At 43.0% G+C, this 24,219-nt stretch overlaps 1 protein-coding gene and 2 non-coding genes across 3 annotated transcripts; 1 reads left to right on the forward strand and 2 right to left on the reverse strand.

The window, feature by feature from the left end:
• Positions 1–2,188: 2,188 nt before the first annotated feature.
• Positions 2,189–2,280, reverse strand: trnar-ucu (transfer RNA arginine (anticodon UCU)). The gene is given in 2 exon segments: positions 2,189–2,224; positions 2,244–2,280. It is a non-coding gene; the product is annotated as a tRNA-Arg (tRNA).
• Positions 2,281–2,816: 536 nt separating this feature from the next.
• On the forward strand, positions 2,817–2,889 carry trnak-uuu (transfer RNA lysine (anticodon UUU)). The gene has a single exon. It is a non-coding gene; the product is annotated as a tRNA-Lys (tRNA).
• Positions 2,890–5,840: 2,951 nt separating this feature from the next.
• On the reverse strand, positions 5,841–24,060 carry LOC135506712 (protein PAT1 homolog 1-like). Its single transcript, XM_064926051.1, has 18 exons — positions 23,951–24,060; positions 22,676–22,778; positions 18,887–19,386; positions 18,556–18,636; positions 18,128–18,334; positions 17,407–17,514; positions 16,978–17,064; positions 14,099–14,298; positions 13,759–13,903; positions 12,729–12,846; positions 12,369–12,466; positions 9,973–10,032; positions 9,475–9,620; positions 7,598–7,757; positions 7,302–7,427; positions 7,005–7,096; positions 6,530–6,679; positions 5,841–6,141 (listed from the first exon to the last, which is right to left on the reverse strand). The coding sequence occupies exons 1-18, from the start codon at positions 23,963–23,965 to the stop codon at positions 6,120–6,122; spliced, it is 2,418 nt and encodes an 805-aa protein (XP_064782123.1). The 5' UTR covers positions 23,966–24,060; the 3' UTR covers positions 5,841–6,119.
• Between the last annotated feature and the right edge of the window lie 159 nt (positions 24,061–24,219).

A 24,219-nucleotide genomic window follows, 5' to 3' on the forward strand; every position in this document is an offset into this window, starting at 1 on the left:
ATTTGCTTCTTGATATGCCACATCTGTCAGGTGGATGGGTTATCTTGGCAAAGCATAAATGCACACTAACAGGGCTGTAAAAAATTTGTGCACAAAATTTGAGCGAAATAAGCTTTTTGTGTGTATGGAACATTTCTGGGATATTTTACATGTTGTGTTTACATTTTTGTTCAGTGTATAATATGCATTCTCCAATTGCAACGTCTGCCTCCTTCCAATACATATTCTCTTAAGAACAATATAAAGCCTTCCTATATTTTGTTTCATTCCAATCACATTCTGCCTAGTGGCGCGTGCGGTTGAGTTTTGGCAACATGAGAAAACAATTGTGACTATTCAGCTAACCATCCTAAAATCTCATTAGAAATTAGGTGGTGTATTTGTGTAACAGTAACTTTTTATACAGTATTATTATATTTGTTTCTGTTATGTAGAATACTAATGAATCATTATGTGATCTTCCAAGGCGCTGATTCAGCTTTGATTTAACCTTACTCACACCATTGTAAGAAGTGGTGGAGAGACACTCAGGATGGAATCTAGTGCTGCTGGAGCACACCCATCTTTTAATATTGTGGGGTGGTTTTGTGCTCTATGGAACACTAGTCAGATTGAATAAGGTAATACAAATCTGTGGGAAGATCATTGGAGAAAGCCAGGAACCCCTCAGGGACATCTATATAAAACAAGTGATGAAAAAGGGGATAAAAATATCCTTGGGCATTACACACACTCAGGCATTGTGGCCCTTCGTCCCGCTAACCGCAACCAGTCAATCATGTCCCACATTAAAACATCAACAAATTCAAACACCACTTATTTAGAAAAATCGTTGATTTGTCCTATATAGATGTTCCAACATGTCTCTTGGAATCACGTTGCGCTTATGATAAGATACATATATGGTGTGGTAGGCCTAATGGGGACATTAAATACCTCTCCATTGTTGAGATCTGATATTCTGCACAGTGCGTGCCAATATGTCTGGCTACTGAACTCTCATCTCCCTGACTTTGGCCAGCTGACCTCTGATTGGTTGCCATGTTGCTGGGCAACTATTATTCTGATGCCAGACATATTTAGCAAATCAGCTGCAGGCAATTATCTGGTTTGTATCAATTAGGCTACTTTGACCCGTCTCCACCAGTATATGCTGCATATCTGTGCTGTGCCCTTCACCTCAGGACTTCTCCCATCCAAGGACTTCCACATGTGGACACCTTTTGTCCTACAAACTCTGGACTCCTTAGTGTTTGTGTTTCACTGTCCATGTAAGTGGACTTTGTGGAGCCAGAGTTCCTTTATTACTTCAAGTTATATTCGCCTACATATTGTATATTCCTGTTCCCTATATGTAACAATCCCTGTATTACATTGTCACTAGCCAACTATACCTAACTGTCAGCCAGTATAACTTGGTTAGTATTTCACCTGTATGTAATATGCCATGTTACATCGCATGTTTTGTACCCTTTTGGTTTAGTTATACTTTGGTTGTTGCCTAATTAGTAACACCAAATATGTTATGCGGTAACACCCTTGCCATTGAGGCCTAAAATGGCCGCAGCCACCATGAACCGCATCCAATACGGCTGCCGCTTCCAGTTGTTACTATTGTCATGTGACCATTCCAAGATGGCGGCTCCCATAGCCTAGTTTATATTAGCATGCTAACAGGAATGCTAACGTTCTAATTTATGCTTGCCCATGTATGGATTTATACTTTTTATAATGTTCTGTTAGCTTACACTGTTCATAATGTTTTAGCCTTCTGGCTATATTAGCTTATCCCCTTCTTTAAAACTATGGGTCCACCTTATCCGGATGGTGCTCTCCTTTCACAGAGGTTGAAGCAGAGGAAGCAAAGGAAAAATGCCCCTCAGTCAGTAGTGTTCGTCATTAATCCCCATTAATTGAAATAGGCCTACCTTGGACATTGACGTGACAAACAGATATAACCTTCAAAGTAATTACCTAGATTATAATGGTCTACATTAACTATTATTTAGATATATGCTATATAAAAAAAATGCTATAAAAAATGGTTTTATCAAGTAAAAAACTTGACGTGAGAAATGCATAGAGATTAAAATTATGTTTGATATGTCTTGAGGAGTATAAAGACCGTACCGGTTGCAAAAATCGCGTGGGTTATATTGCATGCAATTACTGAAATTCGCAAAAGATGCGACTCCGGTGGGACTCGAACCCACAACCTTTGAATCACTCCTCAAGTGCTTGACTAGAAGTCCAATGCGCTATCCATTGCGCCACGGAGCCACCTGTTGATAGGTTACGCGCTAGCTAATATAACGTTGTGGTGTCCCGAAATACACATAACGTCACAATGGTCGCGTCATATGTAAAGGAGGACAAGTTTATTATTATTCATTTTTTTGTGAAGACAAACAAGTGTAGATGTCGAATGCTGTTGTGTACATACCATAAACAACTCAATTCCACACAAAAAAGAGGAGTGCATTGTAAGTGAATAAAGTATAATCTACATTAGCCCAGATACTTTTGCTGTGGTATTCATTTTGCTATGGTATGCATTGAGTAACAATAATGTAATTTGCTGGTGGCTTCTGGCCGAGATCTGAAACAGTTTAAATTTAGCTTGCCACGGACGAGTATTGCAGTGAATGGAACAGCTATTTCGCATTGTCAATAGGGAAAGAATCACATGTTGTTTAGTGAAATAAGCGAATATATGGCGCTTGCTGACATTGTAACTATATGAACAGCTGGCCCTGAGACGAGGTTAGCGTTTCAGAAATTTGTTAACATAACATAAGTGGCTAGCTGAAGCCAGAGCCCGGATAGCTCAGTCGGTAGAGCATCAGACTTTTAATCTGAGGGTCCAGGGTTCAAGTCCCTGTTCGGGCGATGTTTTTATTTTTACCTGCTAAATATTGCTGGACAATCTTACATTTCATTAGCCAGCTCCGCGGCTGAACGAAAATTTTGCACTCACAGGCACCTTGAAGACCCCGCCCAAGTTGTAATTCTGTGTTTACACTAATTCGTTAAATTCACAAGGTTCGTTTCTTATATTTGAAAATAAAAGAGAACCGCACACTATAGGAGCTCAGATGCAAAAATGTAATTACCAACATTTCAACAGCCAAGCTGTCTTCATCAGGGTATAATCACAAACACTGCGGGATGACTCGTTTATGTAGTGTCAAAAGACACAAGTGTCTAATCATGGCCAAGAGTGGCCTAATATCATTGGTTAATTATCAAAATTTAAAATGGCATACAAACAACAAATGGATAGCATACGATCATACATTCCTTTTAGACGACACAAGCTTACAAACAATTACAATGGCAAAGTCACAATAATCACAAGGGTCTTTAAGTTAAAGCTCCAGACAGCCTCTCGTTTTAACAATGGAGAAACAGTATTTTCAATCCTCTCAAAAATGTTTTCTTGCCTAACATCATTATTTGGAAACGGTATATTGATATTTTTGTTCTATGGAGAGGTGATGCAAAACTGCTCGTCTGTCCATGCTTTTCTTAACTCCTGTTCTGATCATTTGAGATTTACGATGCAATCTGATACACGTCAAATCAGCTTTCTTGATCTTCTGATCTTGTGTGAAGATAATGTTTTATACACGGATCTTTACAGGAAGCCTACTGATCGTAACAGTTTGTTGAGGGCTGATAGTTGTCATCCACTTCCCTTGAAAAAGAGTTTGCCCTACAGCCAATTGTCGAATCAAAAGAATTTGCAAAAAACAAAATCAGATTTCGACAGAAATATGGCTGAGACGCAAAGAAAGTTCAAGGAGAGGGGTTACAAAAATGATCAGATTAATATTGCCATTGAGAAAATTCAAAACAAAACGACCTTTTTCAAGGTCAGTCTTGCAAAAAGACGCATTCTTGTGTTCTAACTACCCGCTATTCAAAGCGTTCTGAACAATTAAGGGAATTGTTCACAAACATTGGCACATTCTAAAATCTGATGATTGTCTCGGTAATGGGTTTTCGAACCTTCCCTTGGTCGTGTTCTCGCGGGTCAGAAATCTCAGAGACCAATTGGTACACTGATTTACCAACCCAAGATATTCCTGAACAACGTCTATTTGCGCCCCTACTGGATGTAATGGCTGTGCTCAATGCAATGGCACTTATAAAATGTAGATCCCTCAAAACACCCACAAACAGGGACATCGATCCCAATCAAAGGTGTTATTACGTGTTCCACTAAGGCAGTTAACTATAACTTGTCCTTGTGGTAAAAATGATGTGGGTAAAACAAAGCGCGAATTAAAAGTACGTATCCCTGAGCATCGTAGCACCATTAGGTGTAAAAACGTTACTTACCGAGTTGCGGCCACCTTCTTGGAGGCAGGACACTCGATTTCGTCTCTGGGTTATATTGGCATCGAACATGTCACCCTCCCTCGGAGAGGTGGTGACCTTGATAATTTATTGTTAAAACGAGAGGCTGCCTGGATCTTTAACTTAAAGACCCTTGTTCCCTTCGGTCTCAACGTCGACGTTGATCTGAAGCCATTCTTGTGATTATTGTGACTTTGCCATTGTTTGTAAGCTTGTGTCGTCTAAAAGGAATGTATGATATCTATTTGTATGGCATTTTAATATTTGATAATTAACCAATGATATAAGGCCACTCTTGGCCATGATTACAGACACCTATGTCTTTTGACACTATATAAACGAGTCATCCCGCAGTGTTTGTGAATATACTCTGATGAAGACAGCTTGGCTGTCGAAACGTTGGTAATTACATTTTTGCATCCGAGCTCCTAGAGTGTGCGGTTCTTTTTTATTTAAGTTTTCTACTCCGCTCGCCAGCACCTCGCCTAAATAGGTGTGCGTTTATTTTTCTTCTAGATCGTTTCTTATATTTACCAGTTTGAAAGGCCTCCAAGCTGTACTTATGTAATAGTCAATAAGAAATAAATAATAGCGGTCTACTTTAACTTTGATTGGAATATCACTTTCAGGGCCCTCTGGTGAACGTTTCTCGGTGTGGGGCTCATCTGGGCATTTCACAAACATGTCGCTATGTGGAGACATTGACCATGTACTGTTTGTCTTTATAGGCTGACCTAGGCCCCTTTTCAGTGCTCGACTTTCGCCTACATAAAGAAAGTGGGTGCCCATTCAACGTAGCCTAGAATTACGTTTCTATTACTTCGAAACAAAATAACTTTGTTCTCATAGGCTTACAATGTCATTTTAACAGTCACTAAGGTTATATTTGGCGATCTTTGCAAAATTATTTTGGATGTAGCAGTTGTGAGCTAGAACTCGAACGCTCATTGACAGTCTGTAGCAAAACATTTTACTTTAAATTGACGTTTAAGTATGCCGTTTATTTGCAATGACAAGCAGGACATTCATACAAGCCTTAATCCAATTATACAAGCCAAAGGTTGTGTAACATGTAACGTTAGCTGCATGCTTTTTTTTTGCTTCAGTTCTATGAGAACTCCCGTCTTCTGCACCAAACTTGCAGTAGTCACCCTCGTGTCGCAATGTTTGCAAACACAGAAAGTGGTCTATAGGCATCTTATTTCCAACTTCTCTGATGGAACAGTATTGCTATTTTTTGGGGAATCCTGCAACACAGCCTCATCGATGCATGTGTAAGTGACAGGCACGGTTATTGAATGATGAATGATTCTAACACAATATATGCAATAAAGCACACCCTTCTATTCAAATCTATTTATAGTGGAGTGCATACATTTTCATGTGGCCTATGTGGGAATCGAACCCACGACCCTGGTGTTGGTAGCTCCACTTTCACAAATGAAATGAGTGAAACAAACCCACACAAAACAGTGGAGTACAATAGAAATACTTTTAATTTGATGTTTTATCACAGGCATCAACGTTAACAAGATTTAAAAAAAAAAAGCTGATTTAATTTTCTCTCAGTTCAGTTCATTTCTCTCGCTCACTCACACGCGCATCCCCATACACACCCAATGGACAAAGAAAACACTGACAGATTCTGCTGGATTAAAATCATCAACCCTAGTAGACATCCTACTCTCTTCTGCACACACATACGATAGTGCACGCACACGCTTCAACTGGGGTTTTCTTGATGTCTGGAGTCACTTCTACCTGGACAATGCGGAGATCCTGAGAAAGGGAGGAAGTTTTATTGTGTGAAAATAGTGAACAGATAGAGTAAGTAAATATCAGGTCGTCAAAGAAAGTGGTGTCCTAAATCCAATTCCTCCCATTCTACATTTTAGTCATTTCGGAGACGCTCTTATCCGCTAGGCTATCTACCGCCCTCATTCTTCCTGAAGTGTGTGACAGAAATTCCACCTCCAACTGGGACGCAAACTCACAACAATCAACACCTTAACACAGTGTACTCAAAAAGCGTCAAGGCATTGTGCATGTGAACTTGTTTAACCCCCCCCCCCCCCCCATGCTTTCCAAAACATTGAATGGGGAGGGAGGAACAGCACACTTCAGGGATAATTGAAAGTGGGCAAAGGACACGTGAGACTGTACTCACTGTAACTTCTCCTGCAGCAGCTCCAGCCTCTGTCGGTCTACGTAGCGCGAGAAGAGAGAGAGCAGGTTGGGAGGGGTGAAGAGAGGAGGGGACAGGGACGAGGGGGGCACATTGAGCAGCTCCCTGGTCACAGAGAACACCAACTCCGTCCTGTGAGAGAGATGGGAGGGAGGGAAAGAAGCAAAAGGACACAGACAAGGTGGAGAGAGTTAGTACACTGCAACCACAATAAACAAACCTTAGTGTTTTGAACATTAAAACAAATATGTTATAGGTTTTTAGTTGCTGTGTGTTTCCGAACCCTGTCACTAGGTGGAGACATTGACCATGCATCGTTAGCTATTACCGGTACCTTCTTTTTATGGAACAATTCTAGCTAATATTGATAAATGTAAAATCTAACAACCATTTTAAATTTTGCCAATCAAAAAACACACACAGGTTTATGAATTAGTAAAAGGAGGGCTGTGCTCACCATCGATTGTCATCCATGAGTTGACAGTTAAGGTCGGAGCTTTGCATTCGCTCTCCTTCACTCAGGATCAGGTAAAGCAGCGTCACACCAAACTGGGAGGAGGGAGAGGGAGAAAAAGAAAGAGAGATGGTAGAAAAGGAGAGATGGGGACAGAAAGTGAGTGCACTGACTTCATGTCATCATGGGCTTATTTATCATCATTGAACCTTAACCATCATCACTGCTAGACAGAGAAAGGTGCACTATTTTGCATCATTCTAACAGCAGGCAGATTGTATAGTGGGTCAGTGCAGGTACCTTATTTTGCAACACTTTGGACAGTTGACCCTCGCTGCCTTGCAGCTCCTGCAGCAAGTCTGTGAGGGCAGCGCTAGATAGGGAAGAGATCACCACAGCAACGGGCTCCACCAACCAGCACAGTGCCTGGGGGAGATGGGAGGTGCAATTATAGACCACTTATGAGCATTATATACATCTACGTAGGTGAGTCTGTCTCTGTGTGGGCTTGAGCATCTCATTGAGAACAATAATTTTTTGCAATAAAGATCCGACGCTAACCAACTGTGTGTGTGTATGTGTGCCTCCATCTATACCTGGTCCTGTTTGTCTTTCTTGGCCAGGGCGTGCAGGTTCCGGGCAATCCCCATGACAACGGTGGCAGCCTGCAGCGGAGGCAGGAATGGGATGAGCCTGGAGATGAGGCGCTTTCCCTTACGCACCGACATGATCAACAGACACTGCTCGTCACTCACTCTGCGGGATGGGGCAGTTGGAGGAGGAGAAGGAGAGTGAGTCTGTGGTGAATATTAATGATGGGGGAAGCAAAGCCTTTCGGGACAATTAGGGGTTTCCGCCAAATAGTGCCAGGAGGAAAAAAGTTGACTGAAACTTAACAGTGAACATTAGTGACTGCTGGTTCGCTGATGGAGCGGTAGAGATGCAGGGTATGGGGGGGTCATATTGTCACCCCCTCCTCTCCTCCGAATAATTCCCTAGCCCCTTCGCCCTAGGCGATCGTGTACACTACCATTCAAAGGTTTGGGGTCATTTAGAAATGTCCTTGTTCTTGAAAAAGCAAAGCAAAATTTTTTGTACGTTAAAATAACATTAAGTTGATCGGAAATACAGTGCAGACATTGTTAATGTTGTAATTACTATTGTAGCTGGAAATGGCTGATTTTGAATGGAATATCTACATAGGCGTACAGAGGCCCATTATCAGCAACCATCACTCCTGTGTTCCAATGGCACGTTGTGTTAGCTAATCCAAGTTTATCCTTTTAAAAGGCTAATTGATCATTAGAAAACCCTTTTGCAATTATGTTAGCTCAGCTGAAAACTGTTGTGCTGATTGAAGCAATAAAACTGGCCTTTAGACTACCTGAGCATCTGAAGCATCAACAACTGCTCAAGCGGAATAGGAGTTGATGCCTTCACAAAGCACACGCGGGCTGTCCAGAGCAAAAAGAAGTGCTCGTCAATCCACTCGCTGTGCTTATTTATTTTAAGGGAAGTGAATTACAAAAGTAAACCTTCAATAGTGAACCTACTGCTGGCTGCTGATGATAGACTTCAAAAAGAAAGCTAAAAACCCCCACCTAGCATTCGTTTTGACTAGCCTCCTGGAGCCAGATAGACATCTATTTTCTGGAACGCATTAGTCTTAGAAGGGGAAACATCCTATTTTGAAATGCAAAACAATAACCTTCTCAAAATGACATATTTTAGGAACAAAATTATTGCAACTAATCCAATGTAATGACTTACAATTATATGACACTGCTTTTCTTATATATATAAAGCATGCCAACCTATAGGCCCTGCATGACCTTAATGCATTTTAACCACCCCAAGTCCAACTTGAGGATTGATTATAAAAAACGTTTAACATGTTTCTTCAAACTTTACGGACATTTGGAATTTTCCTCTGTGTGGTCGTGACCGCTCGAGCCTGTGGATTTCCGAACATAACGCGCCAACCAAATGGAGGTATTTTGAATATAAAATAACATTTATGGAACAAAAGGAACATTTATTGTGTAACGGGGAGTCTCGTGAGTGCAAACATCTGAAGATCATCAAAGGTAAGCAATTTAATTTATTTCTTTTCTGACTTTCGTGACCAATCAACTTGGCTGCTAGCGGTTTAATGTTTCGTCTGCTGAGAGTGATGTCCTTACATAAACGCTTGGTATGCTTTCGCCTAAAAGCTTTTTTGAAATCTGACACGCCAAGTGGATTAACAACAAGCTACGCTCTGTTTTGCTATATTGCACTTGTAATTTAATTTGAATTTGGCGCTCTGCAATTCAGAGGATGTTGACGAAAATGATCCCGTTAACGGGATGGGTGCATCAAGAAGTTAATGTTGGACCTTGCTCACCTCGTCTTCCCACTCCTTCCCCTTGAGGGAGCTGTAGAGTGTGGCTCTTGCCCCCCCCCACCCACATACCCCATCCCTCAGTCTCACCTGTCGTCCCACTCCTTCTCCTTGAGGGAGGCGTAGAGCTGCAGCGTGTGGGTTTTGTGCTGCTCCAGCAGGGCCTCTCTCTGCTCCTCTGGCGTCTGCATGAAGCGCTTCTCAAAGTCCTGCACCTCCAGCAGCAGACTGTACATCTGATGGAGGAATAGAGAGAGGGGGAGGGAGATCGCGTTAGGGTCCCCAGAGTGCGAATCTCGAGTGTTTTAGGGGGATACGTGGTAACATGAATAGTAGTGCAGCGCTTCATAGAGAATATAGGTAGTAGTAACTGGTTACACATTTGAAAGAGAGAAAAAAACAGCAGTTACTAACACAAGATGGTTACAAAGAAATAATTGAGTGTCTACAGATATAATACATGTTAAGAGTGAGAGCACTGCAGATGGTTCAAAACAGGCAGAGGAAGTTCAAACCAAGGTAACATATCATTAATACAACCACAGAGCTGTAGAGACAACAAGTCATTCTCCCCTTCCTCGTCTTTACCTTCTCCACAGTGTAGAGGATCTGCCGCCTCTTATTCCACACCTGTTTCTCTCTCTTCTCCTGCGTGGGATAGAGGGAGCAGTTAGAGGTGAAGAATAATGTACTTCTGCAGTGTTTCCCAACTGGGGGAACATGTGACAAATGTGCACAAAAAAAAGAGGAATATATATATAAAATTTATGTTCAAGTTATTTCAATATTAATAGACAGGAAAACATTTACTGAGGTCACTGGTGTGGTATCTCTAGTTTATTTTATATTTATAGGCCTACTTTTTAAACTTCGGTGCGCATTGCTCGGTCCGCCTGTTGACCCTCTGCTTCACGCTAGTGGCTCACCATTTTAGTTAACAGCTAGCTTTGAGCAGAAACTAGCTATGGCTCAATGGCTAGAACGCACTGTTCCAAGCAGCAGTAGCAGCACTAGCGTCAGCTCAAGTGAACCCGTGGAAAAAAGAAAGTTCACAAGTCAAAGAAGTGTAAATTTCATGAACAGTATGTCCTCTTCGGTGTCACCTCCTGTATCCTCTGCGGCGACGTGCTCTCAAATAATAGCATGAAACCAGCCCATTTACTACAGCACATCAGCACCAAGCCTCTTTCCTGTGTGGGTAAGACCAGTTTTCCGTTTTCAAAAGCGGTCAGAATTTAAAGGTAAGTTGAGAAAAATGAAAGAAATCAACCAAAGCATTGGAAAGGCTTCATATGCTATGTCGCTACTTGTAGCCAAGTCAAAAAAAAGACATCCGCAATAGCCGAGTTAGTTAGTTTTGTCTGCTGCTGTTATCCTCATTGAAACTATGATCGATAAGACAGCAGCTGACACACTGAAGATCGTGTTATTTGACAATGGCACTGTAGAATCGGTGACATGGGCATTGATATTGTTGATCAAGTGGCGCGAGAGTTAAATTCCTGTTCATTTGAGCTGCAGTTTAGACGAACGGACAGATGCCAGTTGGGAAGCCCAGTTGATTTGCGTTTGTGAGAGAGACATTTCGGAAATTAATGAGCACCTTCGGTCCGGTGAGAAGCTAACGGGGAGAACTACAGGATGAGTTTCACGTTATTGACAGCTTTCTCTCAGAAACCCTGTGAACATGTGTGCACGGATGTCGCAGGATCAATGACTGGGAGAGTAAAAAGATGAATTGCCCGCATAAAGTCAAGCCGGACGTTGAATGGAATCGCTATGATTCACTATCAAAAAAGGCAGTGAAAGTGATGGACTTTATCCAGTCCAGTCCCATGAATCACCGACTATTTGGAAGGCTCCGCGGTGACAGTGGGACTGAGTACCAGCAGCTTACTGAATCAGACCGACGTCCGTTGGCTATCCAGTGGGAAAACGCTACAGAGGCTTCTTGAGCTGCGGGCCAAAGTGATCTTCTGTCTGAGCACTCGCCCTTGTGGCTGTGTTGGAGGACACAGACCGGGTACCCCGCCTTGCTGATGTGTTCATCTACTTTTTTTTTTTTTAATACAGTTGATGTTGACAGAGCTCCTATGGTGCAAATAGTAAACTCACATTTATCCAAACTAAGTAAGTTCAAATCCTACTTCCCCGACATTGAAAACAAGTCTGCTAAACTTGACTGGGTGAGTAATCCTTTCATGACTGACAGCACCAACAACAGTCCTACCAGACTGCAGGAAAATCTTCTGTGTGTGTCCTCAGACCGTGGCCTGAAGATGAGGTACTCTGGTGTGATGTGAAGGAAATGTACACAGAATGAACTGCTGCCCTTTGGCTCTGCAGGATTATATGAAGTGATATTTTGTGATATTTTCATCCATGACCCTAATCAAGAACACATACAACAGACTCGACTTGGAGAAAAGCCCAATCACTGCCGTTGTCACACGGCCCCCAAGACTGACAAAGATTATGAGTGAGAGACAACGTAAACTTTCCCATTGATTGGAGATGTATTGTATTGGGAGTATGTGTATAAAAGGTTATCTTTGTTTTTGTATAATTTCTCTGGAAAAAATGTAAGAATACATTAGTATTATAGTAATACTTAATTCGCAGTTACAATGACAGACTAATATTTATATTCAACATAATTTAGTCCATTTTACACCTAATCTTGGAATCACGGCGGGCGCATGAGGGGGTACTTCAAGCAAGTTTTTTTTAGAGGTACAGTACCCAAAAGTGATTGGGAACCACTCACCTACAGTATCCAAAATAACTAAATGTTGTCCTGACTCCATATCAATGTAGGAACAACTGACAGTATCATCTGGAGTAGCGAGAGAAAAACGATATAATAAGAACAAAGCGTGATAAGGAACAGGGAACATACGTCAGAGACAAAACAGCAGGAGATAGAATGGCAGAACTCATGAGGCACAGGAGTTTGGAGAGATTGTGGTGTGTGTAGTAAGTACCTCGTCATCAGTGCGACTGGTCACCACTGTGTCGATCATCTTCCTGGGGTTGTTGACGCTGGACACAGTCAGCTTACCCAGTGAGCCTGCAAACTGCACTGTGTGGGGGACGATACACACGTATGTTACAAATGCATTCTCAAATCAGACCTTGGTTCAAATAGTATTGGTTATCTTTCTAATACTAGATTGAGCTTGCCTGGTGCAAAGGAACCAATGCAATAGTCCCGAAAGTGCTAACCCTGCCCATTTGGTACACCAGGTAGTGTGTCAAACACTATTTAACTGAAACAAATATATACTATTTGATACTATTGATCATGTATCCTCTGAGTTTTCTAATAATGATTAATGAATTACCTGGTCTGTAGGTGTGTTCCAGCTTGGCCACCTGGGGGGTGATGAGTTTGGTGGTGTGCTCCTTCCTCACACCGTCTCGGTCTCTCTCCTGCCTCTTCTCCATCTTCTCAAAGTAATTCTGCCGGCCAACACAAAATTGGCATCCATTTATTTATACATTTGTGCATTTAATCAGCCATGGACAGGGACAACTACTGAAAAAAAGTTTCCTTATCATAGAAATCCAATAAAAAAATCTTATCATAACTATTTATTAACACTCAATTAAAAAAGGTGGAACTCTGACAACAAAGGCCAGCGAGACCTATCGGTCTCCAGAAGCAGGTGAACAGGGATTGGGGTAGACAGCCAAGTGGAACTAATAAAGGATCTGAATGACAGGATTGGAACAGTGGTTTCCCTGGCATACAGCCTGATCTCGTTTATGACATTCTCCCTCCTTATCGGTCCATCTAGGCTGGTAGCGATCAGATAGAAATACAATGTGTAGAACCAACATGCTTTTCTGTCCATGTAAGGACGGGTGTCAGCTACATAAATTATATGTTTATTTAATCCCATTCTAGGTTGGTCAGTAGGACAGAAGGTGACGGAACAATCTGATAGAAACAGATTGTGTAGAGCCGACATGCATCTCTGCAAGAGGTTGTGTCTGGTTTATAACTAACATTTCTATCTGTCTTGTTCAGAACCTCACGCCCCTACACTGACCTGGGCCGGGTTCATTAGGGAACACCGTAGAAAAACGGCTTGCAACAAAATGACAACAAGCGTTAATTGGACCAAGTCTAGGTAGTCCCAGTTTCAACCCATTTTCTTCCATTGGTGCCTAGTGAATAAAACACTCGCTCATGTTCTTTAGGGCACACAGAATAAAAAATGTAAAAAAGTTAAAAGATTTCGCACCAGAAAACAAAAACAGGTGTTTCTTATGGGACCAAGTACTCGATCCCAGTTTCAGTCCATTTTGTTCCGTTTGGTGCCTAATGAACAGGACCTTGACTTTTTCCATTGACTTGGCTGTACTGACCTGGTAGTAGTAGTCATCCAGGTAGGGATCAGTGCTCTGCAGCTGCATCATCTGGATCTTGGCCACCCACTCCTTCTCCCTCTGGGTCATCAAGTTACTGTAGGGGTCTCTGCTCCGCCAGTCCCCCACACGCCCGCCACGCTCACTGGGGAGAGAGATGATAGAGGAGGCAAAGTGAGAAAGAGGCTCCACAGCTGCAGGTTAGTTGAACATAATGCATTAGCAATTCAAGGAAATTTGTGAAGCAATTTATGGCAACAGCACTGTGGATGGATATGGAGGAGATGCGGATGCTGGGACAACTCAAATTATTCACACACACACACTTCAGTCTACATACCCTCTACTCTGCATCCTCTGGGTGAGCATGCGTCTGTGCTGGGGGTGCAGGTGCGTGGTGTTGTGCCGGATGATGGGACAGGGTACGTGGTTGTGGTGGGGACCCATCCTGTGGGGAGGGGGCTGGCCGAAGAAGGGCCTGAAGCCTCCGCCGCCAGGCAGCAACGGGGGGCCCTGACATCCCCTGGGGAAGCCAGCAACCTAAAGAGGGGGAGAAAGAGAGAGAAGGAATGAAAAAAATAGCAGAAAGGAAGGGAGGCTGGCATTGAATGTGTGTTGTGGAAATTCACCACTATGGACTCAAACTTAACGTAAATGAATCAATCTTTATTAACACGTCCGGAGAAGTTCAAACTCAATCCAAGCTTGATGAAAACTCTGAAAAGGGCGTTCCATTTCAGTCTTTATATACAAACATGATTTACATGATTCATTATTAACGTTGGTTCCTGCATGTGACTGACAAGGCTTCTTCTCTTAACGGGGACCGTGAAACTGAGATACCCCTTTTGGTTCCCAGAGCAATGTTCTGGGCGTACTGCCAATTGGTCTGAGGTGGTCACAGTCACCTGCACCAACCAAGATGGATTGAGAGGAGATTTCAATTCAAGGCTCTCTCTTCAGACAAAATGTTCCCTCACACGTGTTTATGCAAACACCCATTTTACATAACAGTATGAATATAAGAACATAGATATGTTGTACATGTGAATCATTTTTGCTCATAGGGAGTGTGAATGGGGTGTATTCCCTACGCACCAAACAGAAGCAAAAGGTCTGAAATAGGGTGGGGCCAAATTACCGTTGCAACAATTTTTGCTACGGTATGCACTTATGAATGAATACACCCTGGGTGGCCTAAATCCTGAGACGGCTCAAGGGGAGTGCATTCAGGTGTACAGATGAGAACACAGGTGAGTGTTTAGTCCACTGGGGAGTTTAAATCAAATCATCTCATAGCATGTATATCTTGGTGGGGCAAATTCCCCAAACATTTTTTTTTAGATGCATACCAGCAAAGCCACAACACAATACATTCATTGGACTATAACAGTGAGAAACAGTACCCACAAATTGTTAGGGCCTAAATAAAGCTGTCCCAACACCTTACCACTGTTATACCTGGCTATCAGCAGAGCCATGTCTGGCAGCGAAACTGTTCCTTCAGCCTCATTAGCTGATTTGGTTGACTTCCTTATTAAACAAATGTGGTTTCTACTGACAATTGAGATGTACAAAAAAATGGCATAAAGGGGCAACGAGCGAATAAGAGGAAATTAGTCATTTCGATTAAGAAATTAATGAGGGAGCGAAGACGGACGTAGTCAATATAACTATTTGTTCTGCACTTCTGAAATGTACTGCGACAGAATTCAGAACATGGGCCGTTCTTACAGTGTTCTCCCTGTACACCAAGTCAGAACCGTAGGAGAAATAAAGGGGGCATATAAGCTGACAATGAAAGCTCTTACAATATTCGACGATGACATTTCTCAAAATCAGGCTATAGGCTACATGCGCACCACCAAGTCAGAACAGTAGGCTAAATTATGAGGGGAAAATGGACCAAATAATTAGGGTGAGGCACATAGGCTACTAACAGCTTACTACACAACATATACTTAGTATTAGTTTCTTAGCTACGGCATGCATATCTTCCTGGCATATTACATCATTTATGCAGCAACATACAATACATTTGACTCACCTTGCCATTTTCACTTGAACAGGAAGGTGGCACGGTGGTCCTTGGTGGGCAAATTTTGTCATCAAAGTCTGGCATTCTCTGGATTCATGGTGCTATCAAGACAACTGGGAACTCGGGGAAAAAACAGGTTGAATCATGACGTTAGTGATCTTCAGGCCGAGCTCTAGAAAGAGGCGCGAGATCCCGACTTGGAATTCCGAGTTGGATGACCGCTCAAAATGTATTTGCCCAGTGGGAACTCGTTTTTCCCCCGAGCTCCCAGTTGTCTTGAACTCACTGAAGCCTGAGATTTCCAGTTCCGAGTTTCCAGTTGTTTTGAAAGCGGCAGAAGTCATGTTGAATTGACAGCATGGCCAATGTGGAATGTTTTCCTCTGAAGCTTGGAAAACAGACCCTTAAATCCAGACTTGGACCACACATCCACTCCACTGAATAGCAGGCTAGTGGTTGAATAGCAGGCTTGTTTTGTAATCTTTATGTCCAGTGGCCAATGAGCATCGATACATTTTATCTATATTTACTCTTCATATGACAAGGATTGAAAAGGATGCCAGTAGGTTGTCGACTTCATTCATGATGACTGCTAACTTGATAGCTAATATTTTAAAAGTATTTATTTCACCTTTATTTAACCAGGTAGGCAAGTTGAGAACAAGTTCTCATTTACAATTGCGACCTGGCCAAAGTATGACGTTGACATGATCAGTCCAATCAAAAGGTAGATATAAAGTGATTTGATGTCATTTTATCTGTGGTCAATGACCTTGAGCCTTCTTGGATGGGCACTTCTAATGTACCTATGGCAGCACCCAAGGGGATTGAATTTACAAGTTCTCCCCATAGAGTTTGCAGTGACATAGTGTCCCCATGAGTGACAGAACACTGAGCCAATCACGGTGCAACGAGAGAACATTACCAACCCCTACTCTCCATATTTTCCCCTGGCTGCCCCACCACAACAGAAAGCACCAAGTTCGGCAGAAACACCTGTATTTTGGAGTTGCCTTACTCAAGAAAGGAAAAAATTGAATGTATGTATGCAGCTTTATTAACTCAATGATATATATTTTTTTTTACATTGTTTGCAAACTGATATGTGACACATTAATGCCAAAACAACACGCTAAACCCCACCTGACCTGAATGACGGGTCACCACTGGTTGAGTCTCACCTGAGAGTTGAGCATCTGGGCACGTTGGATCTGGGACAGAACGGGACCCACGCCGGCCGGGAATGGAGGACGACAAAGAGGAGAGTTCTAACACAGACAGAGAGAGAATCCAACTCAGAACCAACACTGACCTGGAACCTGCACCTGCAGTGAGCTAGAGAGTCCATCCTTGAGCCAAGCTATTGAGCCAAAACCAAGGTAGCTGCTATGGAATAATTATTATTTTGTATATATTTATATATCCACCCTCATGGAAGTACTTGACCATGAAAAGTCAACACTCATTCAACAATTGATCAAAAACACCACAACAGTTCAAACAACCAAAAAAACAACAACTTTACACTCCTCAATGTCACATGCCCCACCTAATAAAGCAAGGAGGGCCAGAGAGCTAGTCAAAGGAGAGAGGGAGGTAGGGGGACTCACAGCCATGTTTAAGAGGGTATTGGGGGAGATGCGCTCAGGGAAGGAAGGGGGGTAGCGGTGTTGGTGGTGGACCGGGGCTCGCACATGAACGGTGGTGGGGTGGTGGATCTGCAACACACACAACACACACATACAACTAATTAGCCTATAACTGTACACAGAGAAAGGGTTATCTCTGACTTTGCAACAGATAGGATGAGAGTAGAGGCAGAAACAGGATGATAACAGCAAGCACTAATAGTATAATAGTGGTCTCCAACTTCATGCCCGTGGGCCTCCATAGTGTGACTCGGGGGCCAGATGTGGCCCGTGAACTGGAAGTTTGAGACCACTGGTCTAATAATTATGAAAGGGAGATACCTAGTCAGTTGTACAACTGAATACATTCAACTGAAATGTGTCTTGCGCATTTCACCCAACCCCTCAATCAGAGAGGTGCGGGGGTTGCCATAATTGACATCCACGTCTTCGGCGCCCGGGAAACAATGGGTTAACTGCCTTGCTCAGGGGCAGAATTACATTTTTACCTTGTCAGCTCAGGGATTCGATCCAGCAACAGCAGTTACTTCTGCAGAATAATGCCATATTATACAAAACTACATTGAGAAGGGCAAATAACTATTTTAAATATAAGTGGGAGTATTCTACATACAGAGAGAGGAGATAACAGTCCAGAATGATTACTAAAAAGAGGGAGAAAGGGCAAAATTCTCTCACTGACCTGCTGCTGATGATTCATAGCATGACTCATCGGCTGCTTGGGCGGAGTCCCGATAGGCACAGCCCTCACTGGTGGGCTTCCAATCACGGGAGAGGACGAGCGAGGCGGGGGGGCCCTTTCCGAAAAGTCCCGCCCATCCTCACTCATAACTGGCGGAGGCCGATTGGGCAGCCCCACCTCTTTGATAATGGACATAAGTGGGCTGTCCTGGAAAGAAGAGAATTCAACAATCAATAAAATTGCTTTAAACTAGACCTGTTAAGTCATTCAGAGTGCAAATGTGCCAGTTATATTGTTTTTCATGAACAGTACAGGGCCATATTCAGCAAGGCACAACGTAGCTAAACCGTTTGCAACCGAAAAGCAGTGTTCTTATTTGACAAATTCAGGAAGTACATCCCTGTTACAAAAACAGGCAGGTGTCTTACCTCCATTTGAGTGATTAGTCCAGGGGTGACACTAACAGGCCCAAATCCCATGTTGTTCTCCCAGATATTGTGTGAGTTCATCTAAAAGAGAGAGGCAGAGGAAGAGAAAGTGTCAGAAGGCGCCAATCCACTGGCGATGCATAATATCCGTCCCTCATTGAACCAGCTGATCGTTCCTTCTCCAAACCCTATAAACGTAGTTCTGCAGCATATAGAGCTACAGAATACTAGATCAGTGGTTCTCAAACCTCTCCTTGGGGCCCCCCAGACATTTCAAAATGATGTGGTAACCAGTTCACCTTATTCACCTAGTCAAGACCTTGATATTCACCTGTTGCATGGGGGCACCCCCTCGGCGTAGGAGGTGCTGATGCTGCTGGTAGCTCAGCAGGGAGGGATGCAGTGGGCCCGGGGGCAGCCCCGACGGGGCCAGCTGGTGGTGGGAAGGGAGCTGGGAGGGGTGGTGGTGCTGCTGGGGCATGGAAGGGGGAGGAGGGAGACCAGTGGACCTGTCACCAGGCCCGGCTGGACCACCCACGCTGGCGATGGCCGGGTCCGCCCCGAGAATCAACATGGCTAGGGACTCGGCTAGGTCGCCTCCCCCCCTCTCCTCCAGGCCCGGAGGGGGCATCGAAGAGAGGGAGTGATGTGGTGGCGGGAGGGATGACGGGTGGGGGACGCGACTGGCAGGAGGAGGGAGTTGAACAGTTGAGGAGTCTCCACCTCCCATTCCCCCCATCCCTAGTCCCCCTAGACCTAAACCTCCGAGTCCGTCGTTCTTTCGTTCTTCGAGCTCTGCGAGCCGCTTGTGCTCCTCCTGCCAGTCATCATCTGTAGGACGTAATAAGTCATTCCATTATTACAGGTGTCATCCAGGTAATAAAGACTGACTGACAGGAGGAGAGAAACATTGGTTCTAACAACAATAAATCTAGGACAAAAACTGTCTTGACATTTCGTAACCAGATCATTTTGTTCATAAGACCACAGGACAACTTAGTCGTTGTCATTCTAAATATCCTGAATAATGGAAAGGAAAATACCGTTGGGTGTGGCGCAATAGCCTACACGATTGCACACAGTGGACTAGGCGACGCACAGAAACATATGAAAACAGCCAGCAACCGTTAAGCACACCGTCAGAACGTTGTCCCGCTGATGGCACCTCAAGGTTTCCATGGGCTTCTTATCAGCCAATTGATAAGACTTTCCATATTGGTTCCGATCACTAGTAGCCTAATAATACTCCTCCAATCTATAGAGGGATATTCAGTACGTTGCTGACAAACAGCATGTTCAAGGCCCTCGAGCGGTTTGGCCTGAGTAAGCCGCTGTCCAGAATATCTAATATAGTCAAAACTGATTCATTTTCTATCTGCACAGCGCCTTACTATTCAACGTATAGACTTATGCGGTTAGAGTCTACGTTTCAAGGAAATAATATTGTAGTTTTATTATATTGATCATTTGATTCTAGAGCAAATTGAAATAAAATGGTATTTAAAAGGTTTGAGTTATTTTTTGTTATTGAAATGTGTTTGTCATGTAGCCTTGGGTTATTTGTTATTAGTATGTTTACAGATTAGATAGTTCAAGTAAACTGTCTAACCCAGTAGGATTTATTCTGTCAACACCGTAGAAACTAGATAGAAGCCTAGCTATAGTATGCCCATAGTCAGGTTTAAACCAGTTCCCCAACCAGCTGTTCTACACACTAGCTGGAGTGTGTCAGCAGTTCCTGCAAGAGGAAGGCATTGATGCTATGGACTGGCCCGCCCGTTCCCCAGACCCGAACCCAATTGAGCACATCTGGGACATGTCTCGCTCCATCCACCAACGCCACGTTGCACTACAGACTGTCCAGGAGTTGGCGGATGCTTTAGGTCAGGTCTGGGAGGGGATCCCTCAGGAGACCATCCACCACCTCATCGGGAGCATGCCCAGGCGCTGTAGGGAGGTCATACAGGCACGTGGAGGCCACACACACTACTGAGCCTCATTTTGACTTGTTTTAAGGACATTACATCAAAGTTGGATCAGCCTGTAGTGTGGTTTTCCACTTTAATTTTGAGTGTGACTCCAAATCCAGACCTCCATGGGTTGATAATTTTAATTTCCATTGATAATTTGTGTGATTTTGTTGTCAGCACATTCAACTATGTAAAGAAAAAAAGGGTGTTATTTTAGTGTTCCCTTTATTTTTTTGAGCAGTGTATATACACACACACCACACACTCTGCGCAATATTCTGACTTGATCAATCGCATGCAGCTCAGATTCGTTTCTGTATAGACAATGAAGAGATATCAGTGTGCAAAATAATATTCATATGGCCTACTTCCCCAGCCAATCACACACACGCGGGCGAAAGAGTCGAAGACAAAGGAGTTTGCTTCTGCTGCAGAATAAAACACGTTGCGGCGGAGCTTCAGTAAATGATAACGTCTTCTGTGCCTTTGTCATTCAGAACGAGAAGAGTTTGTGGTTGGCCCAGTCTTTCATGCCACCAAACGACCGACAGACATACATACATAGCTAAGCTAACCATATGCTTTGCATTCTGACAGTCTCAAAACAGTAGGGCTCACGCCATTTACTCAACTGATCGATTGTTTGGTCAACAGGCTGTTGGTCGACCAAGATGTTTTTGGTTGAGCAGTCTAAAATCTCAACAACAAAAATGTATAGCATGAGACACCCGTCGGATTCACGCCTGTCTCAGTGGACTAATTCATTGCGGAGGTCGCGGAGATGGCACACCAGTAGTACATTTACCGTTAATAACCATCATTCTAAACTACAATGTTTATGTTTGGTTTTGGTCATTTCTGTTAATGCATTCAATATATTATTATTACAGTCTTTTACCATTCTCACTGTTGGAGCGGTCACGTTGTTTGCGGACCACACAACCTCGGCAACACTTGTGAGGAACAAGTTGTTCTATTGATTGGTGGTTTGTTTGTAGCGCTCCTGTCAATGTTGAGTAAGGACACGTACCTGATTATACATTGAAGTAGGCCTAGGCTCCCTGGTCTGTGCCTAAATGTAGGCCTATAAAATGGGCCCATTTGGGGATCCGATAGCATTCCCGAATGTCTTAACTCACCACCACTGTGGAACCTCAAACAGCAAGTAAACAAAGTCTGTTTTTACATCCATTGAGAATGACAATAGTTCTCCAACGTAGCCCATTTGAAAAATCTTGCCAGCTCTCTCTCCCTTTCGATAACCACTCAACATGAAAGGGGGAAAGCAATTGACTGCTCTGATCTGGTGGAAACGTCATAAAATAAGCCTACCCAATTACTTCTTATTCCCTGTGTATGTTCAGAGCAGGAAACTCTTGAGAGTCCAGAATATTTTATTCAATGTTACAAGTTTGCTAGTGCCAGCTTCAGGTCAACCCAAGTTAATACATTGTTTCAAGTTTGTTGGAGACAGGCATTGTGTAACCAATGTGAATTATAGGAGATTTACTTTTGATCAGGATATTTTCTACCTGCTGGCTGCAATGATTTTATTTGTTGGATTCACCTAGGCTTTTTTTTTTTACATAGTTAGCAATGGAAGTTACTTTTAGAATTTTGATTAACCACATGATAATGACAGCGATATGAAGACTATCATAAATTAAATATTATACAAATCATAACTGGCACTCGGATCGGTAGAAATGGTAAGATAAATTGAAATCCCAAATGGAAAAGCTTGCCGACCCCTGGTGTAACCTATTAGCAGAGGAACAGCAGAATCTGCTTAGGCTAGCCGCAGCTGGAGGCAGAGGGTCAGGAACTGCTCCCCCCCCAGTAAAACAGCCTCTCACTGAGCTACCACACATCCTCTCACCTTGTGCTCGCATTTCCATTAGACCATTCCACATTTCTGGTCAGAACCAGGTGTTATTCAAAACACAGCTGGTGTGCAACTTTGCTAAACTTTTGTATTAGAAAAAGTATGTAAGTGACTCTCCAAATGTTTCCAAAACTCTATTGTGTGCTAGGTGTATTTGCGATTAGACAGAGAGCATTTCCCTCAAAAGGCTAAAGGAGTCATCCAACGGCCCACGGTTATTATAGTCTTAGGTGTTTTAGTCGGTTGACGGGCAATTGTGACTCACCGATGGCTCCATCTCCGAAGGTGTCATCGTTAAACTGGTCAATCTCATCTTCTTCTTCTACCAGCCCCTCCTCCTTCTCCAGGGTACAATCTTCATCAAGGGACTGGAGGGAGAGAGAGATGAAAGGAAGCAAGGAGTTAGGAATGAGAGAAAGGAAGGCAGGCGAGAGAGATAGGGGGAGAAATTAGGTATGAGAGAGATATGGACAGATGACAGAATCTGAGAAGCAAAAAGAGATGTAGATAAATGGGATATTGACTGTTGCTGAAGGGTGAGGTCATCAAGAAATGGAAAGATTTAAGAAACAAGTCTAGAATATTGTTTTTCGTCACAAAAAAATATTTTTTTTTACACAAATGTCAGAAATAGGATTCCAGATAGTAATATTCTGGTCCGTTTTTCAGATTTCTTAGCAAGCTCCTCAAGCAGACTGACCTTATCCGCAGAATATTACAGATGACCCTCAATTTGACAGCGAATTATTAGAACCCCGTAGAAATACTATTTCGAGAACCCACGTGGATGAGAGGTCAATTTTGCCAGCTAACGTTAGTTAGATCCACAACAAGATTGATTGGTGCCACTAGTTTAGAAGGTGGTAGCCCAAGATGTAACGTTACTGTTAAAAAGTTAGACGCTAAAGCTAAGAAAATGCTAGTTTAGAAGATGTGGAAAAGAACAGTTCAGCATCACATGCAGAGTGATATGTCTCCTTTACCAATCGACTTACTTGGAAATACAAGTAATAGTTGACATTACAAAGAAGTGGCCGCACAGTCAAACATGAGCCATCTATCTAGCCATCTCATCCACTATCAAGACAATGTTTCCCAGCCAAGATCCAGAAAAGCTAGGTAGCTAACGTTAGCAGGAAAGGCTGCGCAAACTAGCTAACGTTAGCTTGTTACATCACACGGTACCCAAGTCGACAGTATCAAACTTGGCACATTTCCTAAAAAAATAAATGCACTATTCTTCAGTGTTGGACTTTTACGTTAGAAAAAAAGAATCAAAGCCACATAGTGTTGAGCCCGAGAGCCATGACCATACTCAGTTCACTGGACACACAGCAGGCCCGTGATGGGCGGGGGACAATATGCCAGGGAAAGCCTGGTGCTTGGTAGGCCGCACGGAGGAATTTTATCAACGGAGTCGATAAACAAAACCCCAAATCCCCCAGAAAAATGATATATTGGCCACATTTCAACTCCTCTTGAGGGAACGCTAGCTAAAATGTCTACAGAAATTGCCAGACGTAATATAAACACTGCTCACCTGAAAACGGAACATGTATCTTTAGTCCGTGAAAGGTACAATTCTCCCAAGTGTCTCTTGAGGAAGGCTGCGCGCAAATTACGCAAGTCCGCATGAGCGCGGCAAGGTCTATGTGCACGAGTACGTACGCAGGGAGCGGCTGCGCCGCACGGCTTGCAATTACTTTTTAGTGCATGCATTTTATTATTATTTATGACTAGAGTCAAGGTGCATTGACATACATTTTAACATTGCCTTCAAATTCATGCTGGGTTAAAAGTTACATAAAA

The sequence above is a fragment of the Oncorhynchus masou genome, chromosome 20 (genome assembly GCF_036934945.1).
Source record: "Oncorhynchus masou masou isolate Uvic2021 chromosome 20, UVic_Omas_1.1, whole genome shotgun sequence".
Classification (NCBI taxonomy): domain Eukaryota; kingdom Metazoa; phylum Chordata; class Actinopteri; order Salmoniformes; family Salmonidae; genus Oncorhynchus; species Oncorhynchus masou.